At 44.3% G+C, this 24,288-nt stretch overlaps 1 protein-coding gene across 1 annotated transcript in view; it reads right to left on the bottom strand.

Moving 5' to 3' along the window:
* Window positions 1-3,654: 3,654 nt before the first annotated feature.
* The window catches only part of LOC110502459 (galactosylgalactosylxylosylprotein 3-beta-glucuronosyltransferase 2), a 36,835-nt gene continuing 16,201 nt past the window's right edge, over window positions 3,655-24,288 (bottom strand). The window contains exons 2-4 of the mRNA XM_021580482.2: window positions 23,097-23,241; window positions 9,610-9,758; window positions 3,655-4,631 (exon numbers count right to left, since the gene is read on the bottom strand). Coding sequence (XP_021436157.2) covers window positions 4,545-4,631; window positions 9,610-9,758; window positions 23,097-23,241 — 381 coding nt within the window. The 3' untranslated portion in view covers window positions 3,655-4,544. The remainder of the gene's footprint in view (window positions 4,632-9,609; window positions 9,759-23,096; window positions 23,242-24,288) is intronic.

The raw sequence follows: 24,288 nt of genomic DNA, 5'->3' as shown, positions 1-24,288 counted from the left end.
TAAGAGCCCAAATTCATACAACCAGGAGGCCTGGGCCGCATAAAATAAAATGAAAATGATAAAAAGCTATGAGTCTGATGCAAAAGACCAGAATGTTTAGCTTAAAATGTCAACTATTTCTTCACGTTATAAGCGCAGCAATGTGCACAATGCGGTAGGCTACGCGTGAATGTTCATTCCATAATGCAATTAGCGGGAAAACACCATTGTCAAAAGGGCACTGCACATGCCAGCGGTTTCATGTGACATACAGTACCAGTCAAGTTAGGACACACCTCCTCATTCCAGGGTTTTTCTATTTTTTTACTATTTTCTACATTGTAGAATACAAGTGAAGACATCAAATCTATGGAGAACACATATGGAATCATGTAGCACCCCAAAAAAGTGTTTTAACCAAATCAAAACATATTTTAAAGTTGAGGTTCTTCAAAGTAGCCACCTTTTGCCTTGATGACAGCTTTGCACACTCTTGGCATTCTCTCAACTAGCTTCATGAGGTAGTCAACTGGAATGCATTTTAATTAACAGGTGTGCCTTGTTAAAAGTTCATTTGTGGAATGTCTTTCGTTCTTAATGCATTTGAGCCAATCAGTTGTGTTGTGACCTGGTAGGGGTGGTATACAGAAGATAGGCCTATTTGGCAAAATACCCATGTCCATATTTTGGCAATAACAGCTCAAATAAGCGAAGAGAAATCACAGTCCACCATTACTTTAAGACGTGAAGGTCAGTCAATCCGGAAGATTTCAAGAACGTTGAAGGTTTCTTCCAGTGCAGTCGCAGAAACCATCCAGCGCTGTGATGAAACTGGCTCTCATGAGCACCGCTACAGGAAAGACAGACCCATAGTTACCTCTGCTGTAGAGGATAAGTTCATTAGTGTCAACTGCACCTCAGATTACATCCCAAATAAATGCTTCACAGAGTTCAAGTAACAGACACATCTCAACATAAACTGTTCAGAGGAGACTGCATGAATTTGTCTTCCTGGTTGAATTGCTGCAAAGAAACCACTACCAAACGACACCAAAAAATAAGAAGAGACTTGCTTGGGCTGAGAAACACGAACAATGGACATTAGACTGGTGGAAATCTGTCCTTTGGTCTGATGAGTCGAAATGTTTTCTTTTTGTTCCAAACGCCGTGATTTTGTGACACGCAGAGTTGGTGAATGGATGATCTCGGCATTTGTGGTTCCCACTGTTGAGGAGATGGTGTGGGGGTGCTTTGCTGGTGGCACTGTCTGTGATTTATTTAGAATTCAAGGCACACTTAACCAGCATGGCTACCACAGCATTCTGCAGCGATATGCCATCCCATCTGATTTGCGCTTAGGGGACTATCATTAATATCATTAACTAGCCTACCTGGTTAAATAAAGGTGAAATAAATCAAATTAAATAAATGTTTTTCAACAGGACAATGACCCAAAGCACACCTCCAGGCTATTTGACCATGGAGATTGATGGAGTGCTGCATCAGATGACCTGGCCTCCACAATCACCCGACCTCACCCCAATTGAGATGGTTTGGGATGAGTTGGACCGCGGAGTGAAGGAAAAGCAGCCAACAGGTGCTCAGCATATGTGGGAACTCCTTCAAGACTGTTGGAAAAGCATTCCAAGTGAAGCTGGATGCGAGAATGCCAAAAGTGTGCAAAGCTGTCATCAAGGCAAAGGGTGGCTACCTTGAAAAATCTACAATATATTTTGATTTGTTTTACACTTTCTTGGTTTCTACATGATTACATATTTGTTAATTCATAGTTTTGATGTCTTCATTATTATGAAGTCAAAATAAAGAAAAACCCTTGAATGACTAGATGTGTCCAAACTTTTGACTGGTACTGTAGATGAAAATATCTGTTAGAAATGTAGATCTAATAGGCTACTTTGAAGCAAGGTAATATATGACTCCTAATATTTATTAAAACGTTCCAGTTTCAAACAATTAGTAAGTATATGTTTACAAAAAGGCATACTGTCTCCAGCACGTTGCAAAGGGGTGTGTGATCCGCTGATGATGCCTGCCTTCTGTTCGCGTTTGATGCCACGTTCAAAACAACTGGGAATTGGGAGAGAAAAAAAAATCTCAGACAGGGAAAAATCACTTTGAACAGTCATCCAGCTCAGAATTCCAACTCGGGCTTCTTTCTAGAGCTCCGACTTTCTGAGCTAAAGATCACTGACGTCATGATTTCAACTCGTATTTTTCCGTTTCCAGTTGTCTGCAGCAGGGGCAGCTTTTGCGTGAGCCTGATAGGTGTTCCACTCAAAGGCTCTGTATCTGTATGCTGTGTGCATGTGATAAATAAGATACACAACAACTATACAGTACACATGCGCCAATGTAGTTCCACCAAATTATGCTAATCAACCTAATAGACCGATAAGCATGACCAGTCAAATGTGTTTCCGTCGACTGGTATTTCCATCAATGAATAGGCTAGAAAGCATTATTTCACAATGGCATTTTTTTTTTACATCGGCTTTTCCCACCAAAAGAAAATAGCGGACAAAAGCGGCTAATGGAAACCCCGGGCATGAAGGTGCATTTATAATGGTTTGGAAGTGGACAGGAGGCAAGAGAGGAGAGGGGGGAGGAGAGCAGAGGAAAGATAGGGAAGGGAGAATGAATGGGAGTGAAATAAAGGAAATGGACTGAGAAGGAGAAAAGAGAGAAGGAGGGTCTACTCTCTGGTCCATATATACTGTATGCAGTAAGGGAATCATGTCTGCTGTGTTAAGCCATGTCTGCTGTGTTAAGCAGGTTGTTGCTGTCATTCTAGAGTTCTTTAACTGGGTTTGTGCAACCCTCTAACCTTTCTGTTTTCTGTTTTCATCTGTGTATATTGTACTGTACCCTCCCCCTTCCTCCCCTCTGGGCAATCAGAGCCCCTGTAGCAAAGCATTGTATGATCCAGTACTGTATTGCTGTATGTGTGTCTGAGATAGAGGCCTCCCACCTATCCCTCCCCGTCATGTTGTGTTCTACTGTCCCCTATCTTACTGTGGTGTTTGGTTGTGTGCAGTACAAGAAGACGCAATGTTATGCATGATTCACACAATAGAGCGTGTTACGTGTTCACATTAGTTGCTAGAACCATGCTGGACCGTGCCGGACATGACAATGTGAAAAGACAATATCTGAGCCAGCGCAGTATGGTTCGGCTCGGCAATATAGTGTGAATCAGACATTAGATTGAGGCAAACAAACCTGGAACACAGTCAGTGGGGCAAGGAGCTAACAAGGGATGGGTGGGGAAGGAGACCAGAATGGTATGAAGAAAGATATGATAACATTGACAACAAAAAGCTCCAGATAATTCGGGAAGTGTGTTGACATTGGGAGCCTAATGGAGCTGTCAGAGATTGAAACAGTCGTCTCAACATCATGTGTACTTCCTGGTCTCTATTATGTCATAATCTCTGTCTAATCCTGCTTTATGTCATTCAATAGATTATATAGAGGGGAAATAGGAAATCCAAGTGAAGAAATACTATAGGACATGGGGGAATATGGGACAAACCTACAACAGAACAAACACACCCAATCCCAGACATACACACACAGAGATATTGTGTAGTGTGGTTCTAAGGTGGAGATTCTATCCCTCTACCAAACAATAACGAAAGAGAACACACAAACACACACAGCGCGTACTCCAGGTTTATTTATAATGGTGTTTACATTTTCTGGTGCCTAGTACAGAGAAAACTAGTTTCCGTGCATTAAACAGTGAATAGCCATGAACTGTGTGACCATTTTTGTCCAATGACTCTTTTATTGTAAAGTTGTAGTTTATCTTTTGGTTATTTTCTTTTCTTTTTTCCTTCTTTTACAAGAGGGTTCATTTGGAATAGAAGTTGTACTCCTGGAGTTTGTTCTTGGTAGTCCAGTGTGTCAGACCCACAGACACTTGAGGCCAAGAAGACCAACATTAACGTCGGCAGTACACAACTGGTGGCTGTCCTGTCACCTTTGACCATAGAACATCAGATCACATTTTCTGGTCATTTCCCAATTATTCAACATGTTGAATGTCCACCGTTCATCGGCACCCAGCAAGTGATCTACTTCGCACTTCCTTTTACAGATAAACACACATACTGAACACAAATCTTGTTCCGTTTCATACAAACTGAACTTACATACTCAATGATCAGGCACAGATTGACAGACAGACACACACACACACACACACACACAAACACAGACAGACAGGTTTAGCCCACATACTTCAGAGGAAGTCCCCTCATAAGGGACTGGTCCACATATTACAAGAGCAGAGTCCACTGGGAACGCACAGGTCACCCCAGTGCATTTTGGTCCACTTTGAGTTACAAATTAATCGGGGACCTCATTGAGTCAATCACAACATTCAGGCAGCAGTTCCCATCCATGCAATTGGTCTAAAGTGTCCATCGTAGTGTAGTCAAGGTTATGGTCAAGCAAGGTGCTATCGGTAGTGTAGTTCCATAAATTCCTGGCAGTCTGTCCGACCAACGGGCTTGTTTATTCCTCTCTGGTTATCCCGCCCCTTAGACCTCGATGACCATACTGTCCTGTCGATGTTTGGGCTCGTTGCCCAGATTCACCTTCTCTGTACGAGTGTGCCACACCAACACCTGAGACAGAGGGGGAGAGAGGGTTAGAGTGCACACCAGTGAACTGATACAATTGGGTATGCAAAAGCAAGGGTTCCACTATTTTTTTTATTTTTATTTCAACTTTATTTAACCAGGTAGGCAAGTTGAGAACAAGTTCTCATTTATAATTGCGACCTGGCCAAGATAAAGCAAAGCAGTTCGACACATACGACACAGAGTTACACATGGAGTAAAACAAACATACAGTCAATAATACAGTAGAAACAAGTCTATATACGATGTGAACAAATGAGGTGAGATAAGGGAGGTAAAGGCAAAAAAAAGGCCATGGTGGCAAAGTAAATACAATTAGGCAAGTAAAACACTGGAATGGTAGATTTGCAGTGGAAGAATGTGCAAAGTAGAAATAAAAATAATGGGGTGCAAAGGAGCAAAATAAATAAATAAAATAAATACAGTAGGGAAAGAGGTAATTGTTTGGGCTAAATTATAGGTGGGCTATGTACAGGTGCAGTAATCTGTGAGCTGCTCTGACAGCTGGTGCTTAAAGCTAGTGAGGGAGATAAGTGTTTCCAGTTTCAGAGATTTTTGTAATTCGTTCCAGTCATTGGCAGCAGAGAACTGGAAGGAGAGGCGGCCAAAGAAAGACTTGGTTTTGGAGTGACCAGAGAGATATACCTGCTGGAGCGCGTGCTACAGGTGGGTGATGCTATGGTGACCAGCGAGCTGAGATAAGGGGGGACTTTACCTAGCAGCGTCTTGTAGATGACATGGAGCCAGTGGGTTTGGCGACGAGTATGAAGCGAGGGTCAGCCAATGAGAGCGTACAGGTCACAATGGTGGGTTGTATATGGGACTTTGGTGACAAAACGGATGGCACTGTGATAGACTGCATCCAATTTGTTGAGTAGGGTATTGGAGGCTATTTTGTAAATGACATCGCCGAAGTCGAGGATTGGTAGGATGGTCAGTTTTGGCAGCACGAGTGAAGGATGCTTTGTTTTGCGAAATAGGAAGCCAATTCTAAATTTAACTTTGGATTGGAGATGTTTGATGTGAGTCTGGAAGGAGAGTTTACAGTCTAACCAGACACCTAGGTATTTGTAGTTGTCCACGTATTCTAAGTCCGAGCCGTCCAGAGTAGTGATGTTGGACAGGCGGGCAGGTGCAGGCAGCGATCGGTTGAAGAGCATGCATTTAGTTTTACTTGTATTTAAGAGCAATTGGAGGCCACGGAAGGAGAGTTGTATGGCATTGAAGCTTGCCTGGAGGGTTGTTAACACAGTGTCCAAAGAAGGGCCAGAAGGATACAGAATGGTGTCGTCTGCGTAGAGGTGGATCAGAGACACACCAGCAGCAAGAGCGAAATCATTGATGTATACAGAGAAGAGAGTCAGTCCAAGAATTGAACCCTGTGGCACCCCCATAGAGACTTCCAGAGGTCCGGAAAGCAGACCTTCCGATTTGACACACTGAACTCTATCAGAGAAGTAGTTGGTGAACCAGGTGAGACAATAATTTAAGAAACCAAGGCTGTCGAGTCTGCCGATGAGGATGTGGTGATTGACAGAGTTGAAAGCCTTGGCCAGATCAATGAATATGCCTGCACAGTAATGTTTCTTATCGATGGTGGTTAAGATATCGTTTAGGACCTTGAGCGTGGCTGAGGTGCACCCATGACCAGCTCTGAAACCAGATTGCATAGCAGAGAAGGTATGGTGAGATTCGAAATGGTCAGTAATCTGTTTGTTGACTTGGCTTTCGAAGACCTTAGAAAGGCAGGGTAGAATAGATATAGGTCTGTAGCAGTTTGGGTCAAGAGTGTCCCCCCCTTTGAAGAGGGGGATGACCGCAGCTGCTTTCCAATCTTTGGGAATCTCAGACGACACGAAAGAGGTTGAATAGGCTAGTAATAGGGGTGGCAACAATTTCGGCAGATAATTTTAGAAAGAAAGGGTCCAGATTGTCTAGACCGGCTGTTTGTAGGGGTCCAGATTTTGCAGCTCTTTCAGAACATCAGCTGACTGGATTTAGGATAAGGAGAAATGGGGAAGGCTTGGGCGAGTTGCTGTGGGGGGTGCAGTGCTGTTGACCGGGGTAGGGGTAGCCAGGTGGAAAGCATGTGTGGTGACAGTGTTTCCTATCGTCAGTGCAGTGGGCAGCTGGGAGGAGGTGTTCTTATTCTCCATGGACTTTACAGTGTCCCAGAACTTTTTTGAGTTAGTGTTGCAGGAAGCAAATTTATGCTTGAAAAAGCTAGCCTTGGCTTTTCTAACTGCCTGTGTATAATGGTTTCTAGCTTCCCTGAAAAGCTGCATATCACAGGGGCATGGGATGGAGGTCTGTTTTTAGCCACCTCGTGCATTTCCGTAGGTAGCATTAGTGGGGTTCCGTGTGGTAGAGGGGATCAATCCAATTCGCAAAAAAATAGATATAGTTATAGAGGCCCAAGAAAGAAAAGAAAAAGAAAAAAGAAATTGTCCGATAGGTCTATTCAGATAGCAGCCGATAAGACAGCTAACGATTAGCGGACCCCAGATGGGCGTTCAGGTAACATCGCGACGGAGGAGCCAGCTGGATAACTCCCTCGGGCAGATAACGTCGGTAGTCCAGTTGTGAAGGCCCGGTGGGGCTCCGCGTTGGCAGTAAAACGGGTCCGGATAGGTGATTGTAGCCCAAGAGTGACTGATGGAACTCTTCAGCTGGCTAGCTCCGGAATAATTGATGTTTGCTCCGGAATCGATGTAAGCCGATAGTCACACGGATAGCAGTGTGACTAGCTGCGAGATCCAGGTATAAATGTCCAGAGCTTGCGGGTGAAATCCGGGGACATGGAGAGAAAAATAGGTCCGGTATGTTCCGGTCCGAGCCGCGCCGTACAAAACTGGCGATAGATTTTCGAGCTAAAGGTCAGCTGATGACAACAAACCGTGGTTAGCTGAATACTAACGATTAGCCAGTAAAGAAGATAACTAGCTTCTGGCTAGCTTCTTATTAGCTTCTGGTTAGCTTCAGGCTAGCTTCTGGCTAGCTTCTGGTTAGCTTCTATGGAGGATTACAGATGAGGTAAATAATACTTTCTTTTTTTAAATTTAAATTGGTGAGGCGGGTTGCAGGAGAGTGTTTTGAAGATGAGTTTATGGAAAAGAAAATATATATATAAAAAGGTATGCGAAGAAAGTTGTAAATATATATATATATATATATACATGGGACACGACAAGACGAGAACAAAAGACGTCTGACTGCTATGCCATCTTGGTGACCCAAGCAGAGCCAACCCTGTGAAAAGGAATGGTGACTGTTCAAATGTTCAAGAAAAGGCTCTGTGACAGAGAAAGTGAGGGAGTGTGTCAGACTGAACAGACTGATAGTTCTACCTTGTACTTTAGTACATGTGAAAGTGTCTCACTTCTATTTCCAACCCAGTCGATGGTGGTCATTTGTGTGTTCACAGTGATTGATTGTTTGGTGTGTGGTGCTATCCGTTCCCGTCTCCACATGTCATTTCCTGCACGCGGCTGCTAATTGTCCCGCTTTGCATATCTAACAAGACCAATGCTTCAGCCAGCGAAGCGGTGCAGAGGGTGGGCAGCAGCATGTGTGTGTCAACATTTCTACGCAGTTTGTGTGCATTCCATTGTTCTCCCGAACCCCACCCAATATTCTAGTCCTGATCAAATTCTAGTTAGAACCCATGTGTAATATGATGTTCTGGGAGAGGTTGGGGAGAATGGGGGGGGGGGGGGGGGGGGGGTTGCCTGCGTGCAGTCCAGTCTGTTCACACCCAAAGAGTGGACAGAGCGCCCTGTGCCAGTGTGTCTAGTGATAAGTCTCCTCCTTCGGGATTTAGCCGTGAAGAGCACCCTTCTCCAGCATTCCTATGGCCATCGAAGGTGAGCATTTGGCCAACACCGAAATGCAGTCAGATCAAGACCCTGGTGAGGACGACGAGCACACAGATGAGCTTCCATGACAGTTTGTGCAGAAATTCCATTGTGCAAACCCACAGTTTCAACAGCTGTCGCGGTGGCTGGTCTCAGACGATCCCGCATGTGAAGAAGCCGGATGTGGAGGTCCTGTGCTGGAGTGGTTACATCTGGGTTGCGCTTGTGAGGCCGGTTGGATGTACTGCCAAATTCTCTAAAACGACGTTGGAGAGGCGGCTTATGGTAGAGAAATTAACATACAATTATCTGGTAACAGCTCTGGTAGAAATTCCTGTAGTCAGCATGCCAATTGCGCGCTCCTTCAAAACTTGAGGCATTGTGTTGTGTGAAAAAAATTCACATTTTAAAGTGGCCTTTTATTGTCCCCAGCACAAGCTGCACCAGTGTAATTATCATGCTGTTTAATCAGCTTCTTGATATGCCAAACCTGTCAGGTGGATGGATTATCTTGAAAAAGTACAAATGCTCAATAACAGGGATTTAAACACATTTGTGACCAACATTTGAAAGAAATTAGTTTTTTGTGCGTAAGGAACACTTCTGGGATCTTTTATTTCAGCTCGTGAAACCAACACTTTATATGTTGTTTATATTTTTGTTCAGGATATTTCCTCTCTGATGCTTAAGGTTAGCAAGTGAAGAATGTAAGCTTATACCAGATCTGTAACTAAGGGCAACCTACTGTACATAGAGCCTGGCTGGTTTGTTATTGGGGATGATTTCACGTCCTGCTGGCAATGTAGCAATTGGTGATAAGTGATGATGTCATATCCTGCTAATGGTGTATATTAATACCAGCCTACTGCGGCCCCATTAACTTAATGGGCTGATAATGATGATGACTACTAGTGTCATGAGCTGCACAGGAGAGGAGGGAGAGGGTTAGCCTAACTGATGAGATGACACAGTCAGACAAGAGGCTATATTAGGAGATAGTGTTTCATCCCAGAAAGTTTAACCAATGGAAACAGTGTTACTGTCAGGGCAACTTTTTTTAACCTAATAAAACTGTTGCCACGGTAACAGTGATAGGCTAGACTACTCACCCTTGTGCAGTTGTTGGCTTTCGGCTCCAGGTCTCCCACCTTCGTGATCTGCTTCAGGAAGTCAGACTCTTGCATGCCGGGCTGGGAACCCCTGCGCTTAAACTGCGCCCTCGGGCTGCCCAGAACCACCTGGAGGTTTACTGCAAAACCTGGAGAAGAGGAAGAGGAGGGTTTAAGGCCTTCTATGATCATGGTCTGAGGATTATACAAAAATTCAGTCTCAACCATTACATGTCATTCTCACGTTGGATGTGCTATACTGTTAGGAGAGAGCAATTGAGAGGGGCAACGGGATCAATTCATTTCTTGCATCACTCCTTGACGTAATTATATACAGATCATTGATAACCTTAAACTATTGGAACTGAGTCCCTATCCCACTATGGTGAACTGCATACTAGAGATCAGGTAAGACTGAGATCACATCACATTTGAGTGTGCGTGCACGTGTGTTTGTTGTTCATGACTATGCATTGAGAATGCGAAGCTTTGACACTGGAAGAGCCCGCTACAGTATCTCATATTACCCTCCTTATCTCAGTTACAGTACACACGGAGTGTGGAAACCATTACGAACACCTTCCTAATATTGAGTTGCACTGCCTTTTGCCCTGAAAACAGCCTCAATTCGTCATAGCATGGACTACAAGGTGTCAAAAGCGTTCCACAGTGATGCTTACCACAGTTGTGTCAAGTTGGCTGGATGTCCTTTGGGTGGTGGACCATTCTTGATGCACACAGGAAACTGAAAAGTCCAGTAGCGTTGCAGTTCTTGACACGCTCAAGACGTTGCACTTGGAACCTACTACCATGCCCAATTCAAAGGCCGTTAAATCTTTTGTCATGCCCTTCACCCTCTGAATGGCACACATACACAATCCATGTCTCAATTGTCTCAAGGCTTTAACATCCTTCTTTAACCGGTCTCCTCCCCTTCATCTATACCGATCAAAGTGGATTTAACAAGTGACATCAATAAGAGATCATAGCTTTGACCTGGATTCACCTGGCCAGACTGTCATGGGGTTCCAGCAGGTGTTCCTAATGATTTGTACACTCAGTGAATATGCCATCCTACTGGGAATGGGGTGTTCTAATGGCTGAATGGAACAGCGTATTATGTGTCCTTGCCTCCTCGTTTCCAGTGAGCACACTGTTTTCTAGGCCAAAACGCTACTCACATGGGTATGCTCCTTCTCCACTGAGACATTGTGAGTGTGAGTGTTTGTGCGTGAGAGTGTGCATGCACGTTTATGAGCATGTGCGAGAGTGTGTTGTGTATTTCCTGTATTTTGAAGTCACCAGTTTAACACACAGATCCGCAGTGTCTGAGTCAGTCCAGTGAGATCTGCCTATTGGGTCAGTTCTAAATCAAATCAAATGTTATTTGTCACATACACATGGTTAGCAGATGTTAATGCGAGTGTAGCGAAATGCTTGTGTGTCACGTTCTGACCATCGTTCGTGTGTGTTTTCCTTGTTTTAGTGTTGGTCAGGACGTGAGCTGGGTGGGCATTCTATGTTGGATGTCTTGTTTGTCTATTTCTATGTCTGGCCTGATATGGTTCTCAATCAGAGGCAGGTGTTAGTCATTGTCTCTGATTGGGAACCATATTTAGGTAGCCTGGGTTTCACTGTGTGTTTGTGGGTGATTGTCCTTATGTCCGTATTCTGTGTTTATGTGCACGGGTATTAGGCTGTTTCGGTTTTCGTTACGTTTATTGTTTCGTAGTGTTTGTATTTAGATTCATGTTGCTTAAGTTTAATAAACATGGATCGCAATCTACACGCCGCATTTTGGTCCGACTCTGCTTCACACCTAGAAAACCGTAACATTGTGCTTCTAGTTCTGACCATGCAGCAATATCTAACAAGAAAACAAACAATTTCACAACAACTACCTTATACACACAAGTGTAAAGAAATTAATAAGAATATGTACAAATAAATATATGGATGACCGATGGCCGAACGGCATAGGCAAGATGCAGTAGATGGTATAGAGTACAGTGTATATACAGTGCCTTGCGAAAGTATTCGCCCCCTTGAACTTTGCGACCTTTTGCCACATTTCAGGCTTCAAACATAAAGATATAAAACTATTTTTTTGTGAAGAATCAACAACAAGTGGGACACAATCATGAAGTGGAACGACATTTATTGGATATTTCAAACTGTTTTAACAAATCAAAAACTGAAAAATTGGGCGTGCAAAATCATTCAGCCCCCTTAAGTTAATACTTTGTAGCGCCACCTTTTGCTGCGATTACAGCTGTAAGTCTCTTGGGGTATGTCTCTATCAGTATTGCACATCGAGAGACCAAATTTTTTTCCCATTCCTCCTTGAAAAACAGCTCGAGCTCAGTGAGGTTGGATGGAGACCATTTGTGAACAGCAGTTTTCAGTTCTTTCCACAGATTCTCGATTGGATTCAGGTCTGGACTTTGACTTGGCCATTCTAACACCTGGATATGTTTATTTTTGAACCATTCCATTGTAGATTTTGCTTTATGTTTTGGATCATTGTCTTGTTGGAAGACAAATCTCTGTCCCAGTCTCAGGTCTTTTGCAGACTCCATCAGGTTTTCTTCCAGAATAGTCCTGTATTTGGCTCCATCCATCTTCCCATCAATTTTAACCATCTTCCCTGTCCCTGCTGAAGAAAAGCAGGCCCAAACCATGATGCTGCCACCACCATGTTTGACAGTGGGGATGGTGTGGTCAGGGTGATGGGCTGTGTTGCTTTTACGCCAAACATAACGTTTTGCATTGTTGCCAAAAAGTTCAATTTTGGTTTCATCTGACCAGAGCACCTTCTTCCATATGTTTGGTGTGTCTCCCAGGTGGCTTGTGGCAAACTTTAAACGCCACTTTTTATGGATATCTTTAAGAAATGGCTTTCTTCTTGCCACTCTTCCATAAAGGCCAGATTTGTGCAATATACGACTGATTGTTGTCCTATGGACAGAGTCTCCCACCTCAGCTGTAGATCTCTGCAGTTCATCCAGAGTGATCATGGGCCTCTTGGCTGCATCTCTGATCAGTCTTCTCCTTGTATGAGCTGAAAGTTTAGAGGGACGGCCAGGTCTTGGTAGATTTGCAGTGGTCTGATACTCCTTCCATTTCAATATTATCGCTTGCACAGTGCTCCTTGGGATGTTTAAAGCTTGGGAAATCTTTTTGTATCCAAATCCGGCTTTAAACGTTCACAACAGTATCTCGGACCTGCCTGGTGTGTTCCTTGTTCTTCATGATGCTCTCTGCGCTTTTGACGGACCTCTGAGACTATCACAGTGCAGGTGCATTTATACGGAGACTTGATTACACACAGGTGGATTGTATGTATCATCATTAGTCATTTAGGTCAACATTGGATCATTCAGAGATCCTCACTGAACTTCTGGAGAGAGTTTGCTGCACTGAAAGTAAAGGGGCTGAATAATTTTGCACGCCCAATTATTCAGTTTTTGATTTGTTAAAAAAGTTTGAAATATCCAATAAATGTCGTTCCACTTCATGATTGTGTCCCACTTGTTGTTGATTCTTCACAAAAAAATACAGTTTTATATCTTTATGTTTGAAGCCTGAAATGTGGCAAAAGGTCGCAAAGTTCAAGGGGGCCGAATACTTTCGCAAGGCACTGTACATATGAGATAAGTAATGTAGGGTATGTAAACATTATATAAAGTGGCACTGTTTAAAGTGACTAGTGATACATTTATTACATCACATTTTTTATTATTAAAGTGGCTAGAGATTTGAGTCAGTATGTTGGCAGCAGCCACTCAATGTTATTGATGGCTGTTTAACAGTCTTATGGCATTGAGAAAGAAGCTGTTTTTCAGTCTCTCGGTCCCAGCTTTGATGCACCTGTACTGACCTCGCGCTGTTGCGCCTTCTTCACCATGCTGTCTGTGTGGGTGGACCATTTCAGTTTGTCCGTGATGTGTACGCCGAGGAACTTAAAACTTTCCACCTTCTCCACTACTGTCCCGTCGATGTGGATAGAGGGGTGATCACTCTGCTGTTTCCCCAAGTTCACAATCATCTCTTTTGTTTTGTTGATGTTAAGTGTGAGGTTATTTTCCTGACACCACACTCCGAGGGCCCTCACCTCCTCCCTGTAGGCTGTCTCGTCATTGTTGGTAATCAAGCCTACCACTGTAGTGTCGTCTGCAAACTTGATGATTGAGTTGGAGGCATGCATGGCCACGCAGTCATGGGTGAACAGGGAGTACAGGACAGGGCTGAGAACGCACCCTTGTGGGGCCCCAGTGTTGAGGATCAGCTGGGTGGAGATGTTGTTTCCTACCCTCACCACCAGGGGGCAGCCCATCAGAAAGTCCAGGACCCAGTTCAAATCAAATCAAATCAAATTTTATTTGTCACATACACATGGTTAGCAGATGTTAATGCGAGTGTAGCGAAATGCTTGTGCTTCTAGTTCCGACAATGCAGTAATAACAAGCAATCTAACTAACAATTCTAAAACTACTGTCTTGTACACAGTGTAAGGGGATAAATAATATGTACATAAGGATATATGAATGAGTGATGGTACAGAGCAGCATAGGCAAGATACAGTAGATGGTATCGAGTACAGTATGTACAAATGAGATGAGTATGTAAACAAAGTGGCATAGTTTAAAGTGGCTAGTGATACATGTATTACATAAGGATACAGTCGATGATATAGAGTACAGTATATACGTATGCATATGAGATGAATAATGTAGGGTAAGTAACATTATATAAGGTAGCATTGTTTAAAGTGGCTAGTGATATATTTACATAATTTCCCATCAATTCCCATTATTAAAGTGGCTGGAGTTGAGTCAGTGTCAGTGTGTTGGCAGCAACCACTCAGTGTTAGTGGTGGCTGTTTAACAGTCTGATGGCCTTGAGATAGAAGCTGTTTTTCAGTCTCTCGGTCCCAGCTTTGATGCACCTGTACTGACCTCGCCTTCTGGATGATAGCGGGGTGAACAGGCAGTGGCTCGGGTGGTTGATGTCCTTGATGATCTTTATGGCCTTCCTGTGACATCGGGTGGTGTAGGTGTCCTGGAGGGCAGGTAGTTTGCCCCCGGTGATGCGTTGTGCAGACCTCACTACCCTCTGGAGAGCCTTACGGTTGAGGGCGGTGCAGTTGCCGTACCAGGCGGTGATACAGCCCGCCAGGATGCTCTCGATTGTGCATCTGTAGAAGGTTGTGAGTGCTTTTGGTGACAAGCCGAATTTCTTCAGCCTCCTGAGGTTGAAGAGGCGCTGCTGCGCCTTCTTCACGATGCTGTCTGTGTGAGTGGACCAATTCAGTTTGTCTGTGATGTGTATGCCGAGGAACTTAAAATTTGCTACCCTCTCCACTACTGTTCCATCGATGTGGATAGGGGGGTGTTCCCTCTGCTGTTTCCTGAAGTCCACAATCATCTCCTTAGTTTTGTTGACGTTGAGTGTGAGGTTATTTTCCTGACACCACACTCCGAGGGCCCTCACCTCCTCCCTGTAGGCCGTCTCGTCGTTGTTGGTAATCAAGCCTACCACAGTTGCACAGGGTGGGGTCGAGACCCAGGGTCTCGAGCTTAATGACAAGTTTGGAGGGTACTATGGTGTTAAATGTTTAGCTGTAGTCGATGAACAGCATTCTTACATAGTTACAGTATTCCTCCTGTCCAGATGTGTTAGGGCAGTGTGCAGTGTGATTGCGATTGTGTCGTCTATGGACCTATTGGGGCGGTAAGCAAATTGGAGCGGGTCTAGGGTTTCAGGTAAGGTGGAGGTGATATGATCCTTGACTAGTCTCTCAAAGCACTTCATGATGATGGAGGTGAGTGCTACGATAGTCGTTTAGCTCAGTTACCTTAGCTTTCTTGGGAACAGGAACAATGCTGGCCCTCTTGAAGCATGTGGGAACAGCAGACTGGGATAGTGATTGATTGAATATGTCTGTAAACACACCAGTCAGCTGGTCTGTGCAAGCCGACAGCCTTGCGAGGGTTAACGAGGGTTAACACGTTTAAATGTTAACTCATGTTGGGAATGGGGTGTGCTAATAGCTGCATGAAATAGCGTATTGTGTGTCCTTGCCTCCTTGTTCTATCAGGCATATTACTGAGAATTAAGTGATACCACAATGAAAGCCCAGAAGCTGTAACAGGTATGATAGATGAATATGAAAGCCATTACAAGATTGACTCTTAATCTCTTAACCTGCAGCTAAAATGGTATGAAGATTAGTGCATCTGTTAGCAATGCCCGCCTGTTATCAATGCAGTTTCTGTCTCAATAGTTTCGTCCAGCTTCCTTTCCTTGCTTCATTTCCTTGTGTCCTTTTCTCTATGGTTCTGCTTCTGTGCATCATATGTAAAGTAGTGAAAGTCTACACACCCTTTGCACATAACATGATGCTGCCACCACAATACTTGAAAATACACAGGGTTTCACTCTGAGCTATGTTGTATTGGATTTGACCTGATCCTGTAGATTAACATTGTTGCTGTTTTTTTTCTTGCAGTAGTACTTAACGTCCTTGTTACCAACACAAAAACAATGTATATAGAGTATGCTACCCTAAGAGTTGTGCAATGTTGAATAAAATCTTATTCAAAATGATTCACAGCTCTGATGGCTGCCAAATGTGCTTCCACCAAGTATTAACTCTGGGGTGTGAAGACATACTATTGGAAAATGTCACCGGTGGGGATGGCTGCAGTTTTACAGGCTCCTAACCAATTGTGCTATTTTGTGTGTTTTTTACGCATTGTTTGTAACTTAATTTGTACATAATGTTCATGCTACCGTCTCTTATGCCCGAAAAGAGCTTCTGGATATCAGAACAAAGACTACTCACCTCGAACTGGACAAATCTCGGAAAAGGCACAAATCCCTGTCATTCACATTAAGAAAAGGAGATACCGGGGGTGCAGATCAGGGAACCTTGTGAGGATTAGTCGGCAAGTGGGTAACCTGCCTCTACCATCTGTTCTATTGGCCAACGTGCAATAACTGGAGAATAAACTGGATGAGCTCCGTTTGAGACTATCCTACTAACGGACATTAAAATCTGCAATATCTTATGTTTTACCAAGTCGTGGCTGAACGACGACACAAACTTTCCAGTTTTCGGAAATAATATTAAGGTTGTCTTGAGATGTTGCTCGTCTTGAGGTATTGCTCACACACAGAGATGCGTACAATGCTCTCCCTCGCCCTCCATTTGGCAAATCTTACCATAATTCTATCATCCTGATTCCTGCTTACAAGCAAAAACTAAAGCAGGTAGTACCAGTGACACGCTCAATATGGAAGTGGTCAGATGACGCGGATGCGTATTTTTCAAGCACAGACAGGAATATGTTCTGGGATTCATCCAATGACATTGAGGAGTATATCACCTCAGTCCCCAGCTTCCTCAATAAGTGCATGACGTCGTCCCCGCGGTGACCGTACGTACATAACCCAACCAGAAGCCATGGATCACAAGCAACATCTGCACCTCGCTAAAGGCTGGAGCTGCCGCTTTCAAGGAGCGGGATACTAATCGGATGCTAATAATAAATCCCGCTATGCCCTGAGACGAACCATCAAACAGGCAAAGCGTAACTACAGGACTAAGATTGAATTCTACTACGCCGGCTCTGTTCCTGACGAATTTGTGTTCACACTATCCATAGCTGATGTGAGCAAGAAAAATTCACAATGTCGTGGGGCCAGACGGATTACCAGGACGTCTACTCAGAGCATGCGTTGACCAACTGACAAGTGTCTTCACTGACAATTTCAACCTCTCTCTGACCGAGTCTGTAATACCTACATATTTCAAGCAGACCACCATAGTCCCTGTGCTCAAGAAAGACTGTTGGAAAAGCATTCCTCATGTAGCTGGTTGAGAGAATGCCAAGAGGTTGTGCAAAGCTGTCACCAAGGCAAAAAGTGGTTACTTTGAAGAATCTCAAATAGAAAATATATTTTGATTTGTTTAACACTTTTTTGGTTACTACATGGTTCCATATGTGTTATTTTATAGTTTGATTTCTTCAATATTAGTTTTCAATGTTGAAAATAATAAAAAGAAAAGAAAAACCCTGGAATGAGTTGGTGTGTCCAAACCTTTGACTGGTACTGTGTGTGAGAATACTGTTCATTGACTACAGCTCAGTGTTCAACACCATAGTGCCCATGAAGCTCATTAGTAAGCTAAGGACCCTGGGACTAAACACCTCCCTCTGCAACTGGGTCCTGGACTTCCTGACAGGCCACCCCCAGGTGGTAAGGGTAGGCAACAACACATCTGCCAAGCTGATCCTCAACATGGGGGCCTCTCAGGGTTGCATTCTTAGTCCCCTCCTATACTCCCTGTTCACCCACGACTGCATGGCCAAGCACAACTCCAACACCATTATTACGTTTGCTGAAGACACAACAGTGGTAGGCCTGATCACCGACAACAATGGGATAGCCTATAGGGAGGAGGTCAGAGACCTGGCAGTGTGGTGCCAGGACAACAACCTCTCCCTCAACGTGAGCAAAACAAAGGAGATTGTGGAATACAGGAAAATGAGGGCCGAACACGCCCCCTTTCACATGGGAGCGGGTCGAGAGTTTCAAGTTCCTTGGTGTCCACATCACCAACAAACTATCATGGTCCAAACACACCAAGAAATGTTTAAAGAGGGCACGACAACGCCTTATCCTCATCAGGAAATTGAAAAGACTTGGCATGGGTCCCAAGATTCTCAAAAAGTTCTACAGCTGAACCACTGAGAGCATCCTGACTGGTTGCATCACTGCCTGGTATGACAACTGCTCCGCATCCAACCGGAAGGCGCAACAGAGGGTAGTGCGTATGGCCCAGTACGGCACTGGGGCAAAGCTTCCTAACATCCAGGACTTATATACTAGGCGGTGTCAGAGGAAGGTCCCAAAAATTGTCAAAGACTCCAGTCACCCAAGTCATAGACTGTTCTCTCTGCTACTGCATGGCAAGCAGTACTGGAGCACCAAGTCTAGGTCCAAAAGGCTCCTTTACAGCTTCTACCCACAAGCCATAAGACTGCTGAACAATTCATCAAACGGCCACCCGGACTATTTGCATAGCCTCATTATTGTTTTTTTATTGTGTTACTTCTTTAATTTTTTACTTTAGTTTAGTTAGTAAATATTTTATTTTAACATTTCACGGTATTCAGTGTATGCGACAATTAAAATTTGATTTGATACGCAATCAAGACATCTTCGTTTTGAAATGTTTTATTACTTACCAGGTAAAATAAGGGTAGAGATGTACAGAATTGTGTGTGTGTGTGTGTGTGTGTGTGCCTGCACCAGAAGAATACTAAACCATCTCCTCATTCTCTGGTCCAATTGTGGCCTATTAAATGGGATGGAGTAGAGATGGGACAGCTTAGTGGGCTCATTTGGCTGCCAACAATAGCCTCCAATACCACAATACAAGTTATTAAGGCAAAAGCTGCAATTTATTCACTGCTCAACACTGCCCATTCTACACTGGATGTATAGTGATTAAAGGGGGTTATTGTGCATGCGTATGCAAGTGTGAAAACACGTGGGTGTACGCGTGTATCTGTGTCTTTTGTGTGTATCACTTGTCTGGCTGTGACCATTTATGTGCACTCCTGAGTGTTAGTATGTGTGGTTAGTGGGACCATTCATGCCGCAGGGACCACTAGATGGGTTTGTTTTGTGCAGAGAGCAAGAGAGAGACAGGCGAAAGAGAGAGATGGGGCTGAAGTGGTGAGCAGCATCACGGCGTCCCACTTTACTTTTAAATGTGCTTACAGAAGCTTGTCCCTGACTGACCCTTTCAGAGAGGGAACTCCCCAAACACAAAAGGCCATTCATTGTGTGGAGCAGTTTACACCACCAAGTTGGGATGCATTCCAAACTGAAAACGTTATGACTATAACTATTGTTTCCTGAAAGAGGGAGTGGGGTACAACACAGCTATCGGGAGTTTGTGCGCTACGGACCTCTACTGAAGAACATTAGAATCATGCCTGACAAGGCCAATGAACACAGGGCCTCACCGGAAGCCCCGCCTTCCACAGGTGATAAACACCAGGCACAAATTCATTCTTTCAATTCAGTACCACTCTTCACCAAGCCCAGAACTGGGCGGAACGGGTCCGAACAGCTGTTGTACCTCGTTTCCCTCCTTCAGAGAACAGTAGTTATAGTCATAACTGTACATTCCCTTTCAGTCTGACAACTCGGTACAACACAGCTATGGGGACATGAAATCACATCCCGGCCCGGCTTTTGCTGACACAATATGAAATGGCCTACCGGCAAACCATTCAGAGTTCCAACCCAATAGGAAATCCTCCTGTACCTGAGTGTTTCACAATCTGCGCGCTGCCTAATGACCCTCTCCTGCCCCAGCCATAAGGGCAGATTGACAGATTTTTCACCTTGCCTGCTCGGGTATTAGTACCAGCGACCTTTCGATTACTGGCCCAATGCTCTAACCCCTAGGTTACCTGCTGTCCTATGCTACCTGCACCCAAATCCCGAATGGGCGCAATTGGTTTAGAAACCGGCCGAAGACTGCATATACCTTTTAAAAACTGCACTGCCAGGGGATGAGCCCCTGGAGTGGCACCATCAATTCCCACATGACATGCTGAAATAACCCCTGCATGCTTGTAAAAAAAAACTTTATCATAGAGGTTATCATGCCCATCAGTCATAGGTACCGGTGACACTGCACCTTGTAAGCCAGCTGGAAAAAGGGACAGACAGCTCTGAAAAATGTACCCCATCTGTGATAACAGACAGGGCAATACATAATTGAATCCAATTCCCAGGAATGAAATGCATTGACCAGGAGACAGACAGCTCATTTTGGAGTTCATAAGAACCACAGCGACTGTGTGTGGGATAAAAGCATGATTTCCAACCACCTACCGAGTCCATAATCTGTATGACTAAGCACCTCAAAGGGACCAGTGAGCTAGAGGGAGGAATCAGCAATGAATCCAGTAATATGCCACCTGTGGGGAGAGGTGTGCTCTTTGGACAAAGAGCACCTGGTACTGTATAGCCCGCCTGAAACCTGGCCCTTTTATGGGTATAGGAACTCCAGCAATGGCCGACAATGTACCCAGGTCGGCCATAGCCAAACACGGAGGCACTGTTGTCACAGTACCGTATGCTAACCGACGTCAGCCATACGGCTTCTTAGTCTTGCTATGCCAGAACCCAGCTATCTGCATTATCCCTGTGGGCTAGCACTTGCCAAGCCCGCTGCCAACAAGGAACTAGCCAAAGAACAATGAGTGGCGTCTTCCTTCGGTCTCGAAAATCTCTCTGAATGCAACACGGTTCATCTAGAATAACCAAGAGACTGAAAGGAACGTATGCTAAACGAGAGAGAGAGAGCACGCTACACAAACAATTCCACCATGGGAGGTAGGAATTGCCAGTGGCAGTACGCTAGCTCGCCTTGAAAAGTCAGCTAACCTGGCTAGCACGCTATGCGGCGCTGTTTAGCTAGCCTGATCCCGTCCACATAAAATTGGATTATCAACCAAGTCTGGGAAGAGAGGTGAACGGTGCTTGACTGAGGCAGGCACAGGCACCAAGCAGGGAGTGTTTACTGACCCAGCTGCCCTCTCCCTTCAAGTCGTCTCACTTCGCACTTATTTGGAGACAGAGTGCACAGCAACTGGGTTGAGTTAGGGCAGTTTCTGCATGCCCAGGCAGACAAGGCATTTGATCCGGCCCAGGCCCCAATTCATCCCCGGGTCCCTTTACTCAGACCTAGCCGAGGTACGGGCACCTGTGAGAGGAAGCCATGAGAATTCCACACGTTTGCCAAGGGAACCTGTGCGCACCATGGACTAGGGGAACAGTGCCAGCTGCTGGGCAAGCCACTGTTACTGACCCAAGCGGAGGCAGCCGTAGCAAGCACCACAACGAGACATACCAGGCAATAAAATGTGTGTTTCTATTAATATTATTTGGGCATGGTCTTGAACCTAAACCCGGCTTCTTAGCCTTCGTTGTTTTACTGAGTTACAGTTTGTATAAGGATATCAGTCAATTTAAATAAATGAATTAGGCTCTAATCTATGGATTTCACATGACTGGGAATATAGATATGCATCTGTTGGTCACAGATACAGTACCTTTTAAAAATAGGTAGGTGCATGGATGAGGAAAACAGCCAGTATCTGGTGTGACCATCATTTGCCTCATGCAGCGAGACACATCTCCTTCGCATAGAGGTGATCAGGCTGTTGATTGTGGCCTGCGGAATATTGTCCGATTCATCTTCAATGCCTGTGCAAAGTTGCTGGATATTGGCGGGAACTGAAACACGCTTGGAAGTACTGGGACATTTCCAGCTTCCAGGAATTGTGTGCAGATCCTTGCGACATGGGGCAGTGCATTATTATGCTGAAAAAGGAGGTGATGGCGGCGGATGAATGTCACGATAATGGGCCTCAGGATCTCGTCACGGTACCTCTGTGCTTTCAAATTGCCATCAATAAAATATATTGTGTTTGTTGTTTGTAGCTTATGCCTGCCCATATCATAACCCACCGCCACAACGGGGCACTCTGTTCACAACATTGACATCAGCAAACCGCTCGCCCACACGCCATCTGCCCGGTACAGTTGAAACTGGGATTCATCAGTGAAGAGCAGACTTCTACCGGGTGCCAGTGGCCATAGAAGGTGAGTATTTGGTGAGTATGGTTACACGTGGTCTGCATTTGTGAGGCCGGTTGGTCGTACTGCCAAATTCTCTAAATCAACATGGGAGGCGGCTTACTGTAGGGAAATTAACATACAATTCTCTGGCAACAGCTCTGTTGGACATTCCTGCAGTCAGCATGCCAATTGCATGCTCCCTCAAAAGTTGAGACATCTGTGGCATGTGTTGTATGACAAAACTGCACATTTTAGAGTTGCCTTTTATTGTCCTCAGCACAAGGTGCACTTGTGTATTGATCATGCTTTTTTAATCAGCTTCTTGATATGCCACACCTGTATGGTGGATGGATTATCTTGGCAAAAGAGAAATGCTCACTAACAAGAATGTAAACAAATTTGTGTACACAATTTGAGATAAGTAGTCATTTTGTGCGCATGGAACATTTCTGGGATTTTCATTTCAGCTCATGAATGATGGGACCAACACTTTACATGTTGCGTTTATATTTTGGTTAGTATAGTTACCAACCTTTAACTCGCAACATCCAGAAGGATGACTACACCCTCCTTAAGTGGGACAATTAAGTTGGAGCAAAGCCTGATAAATTTAGTCTTCCAATGTTTAAAAAAAATACATGTGAGTCACGGTGTTCATTGGCAATGTCAGGCATGATTCTAATGTTCTTCGGTAGAGGTCGCTAGCGTACAAACTCCCAATAGCTGTGCTGTAAGAAGTTGAACAACTGAAAGGGAACCACTGGTGTCTGTTCCTCTACCTTAGATGACTAACTACAGTAAATGCACTATACCTGCCATGTCGATAGCGAAGGGACGGTCGGGCCTCCAGCCAGTGTACCAGCCCACCACTCTGCCCTTCTCCACTATGGGACGCTCGTACCGGCGCCCACTGACCAGCCCAACTGGCCACACTGACACACCCCGTGTTGAACGCATCTAGAGAAACAGTGGTAGAGAGGGTTAGACACACAAACACAAACACACAGAAGCCCCATGGGCCTCACAGACAGACACACTGATCCGAAAACACAGGAGAGGTCAAAGCAATAGGATTATTGGTGTGAATTTTCTCCAGGCTTGTCCAGCTCTTTCATATCAGTGTAGATGGAGGATAGCAGACAAGAAGGCTTTTTTAGACTTTTGAGATCTGTCCATATGTAGAACTGCCTGCCCCCCTAAAAAAAAGATACATCTGTGAAGTTGATCAACAACCACCTTTATTTTGTGGAAAACAAAAAATGTTCATTTTTTTGTATTATTTTCACTGAAAAATATAATTTTCCAAGAAAAATGTGTACCCACACACTGAAGGCTGCAAAGGCTGTGTACGCTGATAGAGTGATAAAAATACAACAAATGAAACATTTAAGTATGTTTTATGCAACATCTTTTTGAGTGCAGACCCATCACACCCTTTTGCTTATCTGAAATGATGGGTTTTACACACCAACCAAACTTCTGGGAGAGCACTATGGTCCCCTTTTGATTAACTTTTGTGGAAAAGCAGATATGTTTGGTGAAATGTGAAAAGAGGAAAATAAGCTTGGCTAGACGGCTTTCTTCTCTGGATTCTACACTAAATGAAATAGCAGAGTAGAACAAGACCTGGGTACATTTTCACTGTGAATGAATTCACACACAGACGGGAGCAGTGTAGACCCAGACTCTCTGTGTGTGTGTGTGTGTGTGTGTGTGTGTGTGTGTGTTTGTGTGTGTGTGTGTGTCTGTGTGTACAGTTACTACTGTTAAGTCCAAAATAATTGGCATCCTTGATAAAGATGGGCAACAAAGAGTATAAAACAAATAATACATCTACTGAGCCATATTGTATGCTCAAAAACAAGTAATTATTTTTTTTTATCCCAAAAAGATAGTGGTCAAAAGTATTGGCACCCCTGTTTTCAATACCTTTCAGTAACTCACCTTGCCAGGATAACGGCACAGAGCCTTTTTCTAAAAATAATTATGAGATTGGAGAACATT

Source organism: Oncorhynchus mykiss, chromosome 23 (assembly GCF_013265735.2).
Source record: "Oncorhynchus mykiss isolate Arlee chromosome 23, USDA_OmykA_1.1, whole genome shotgun sequence".
NCBI classification, from domain to species: Eukaryota; Metazoa; Chordata; class Actinopteri; order Salmoniformes; family Salmonidae; genus Oncorhynchus; species Oncorhynchus mykiss.
Note: the sequence above shows the minus strand (reverse complement) of the source record. Positions and strands in the feature narration are given on the sequence as shown.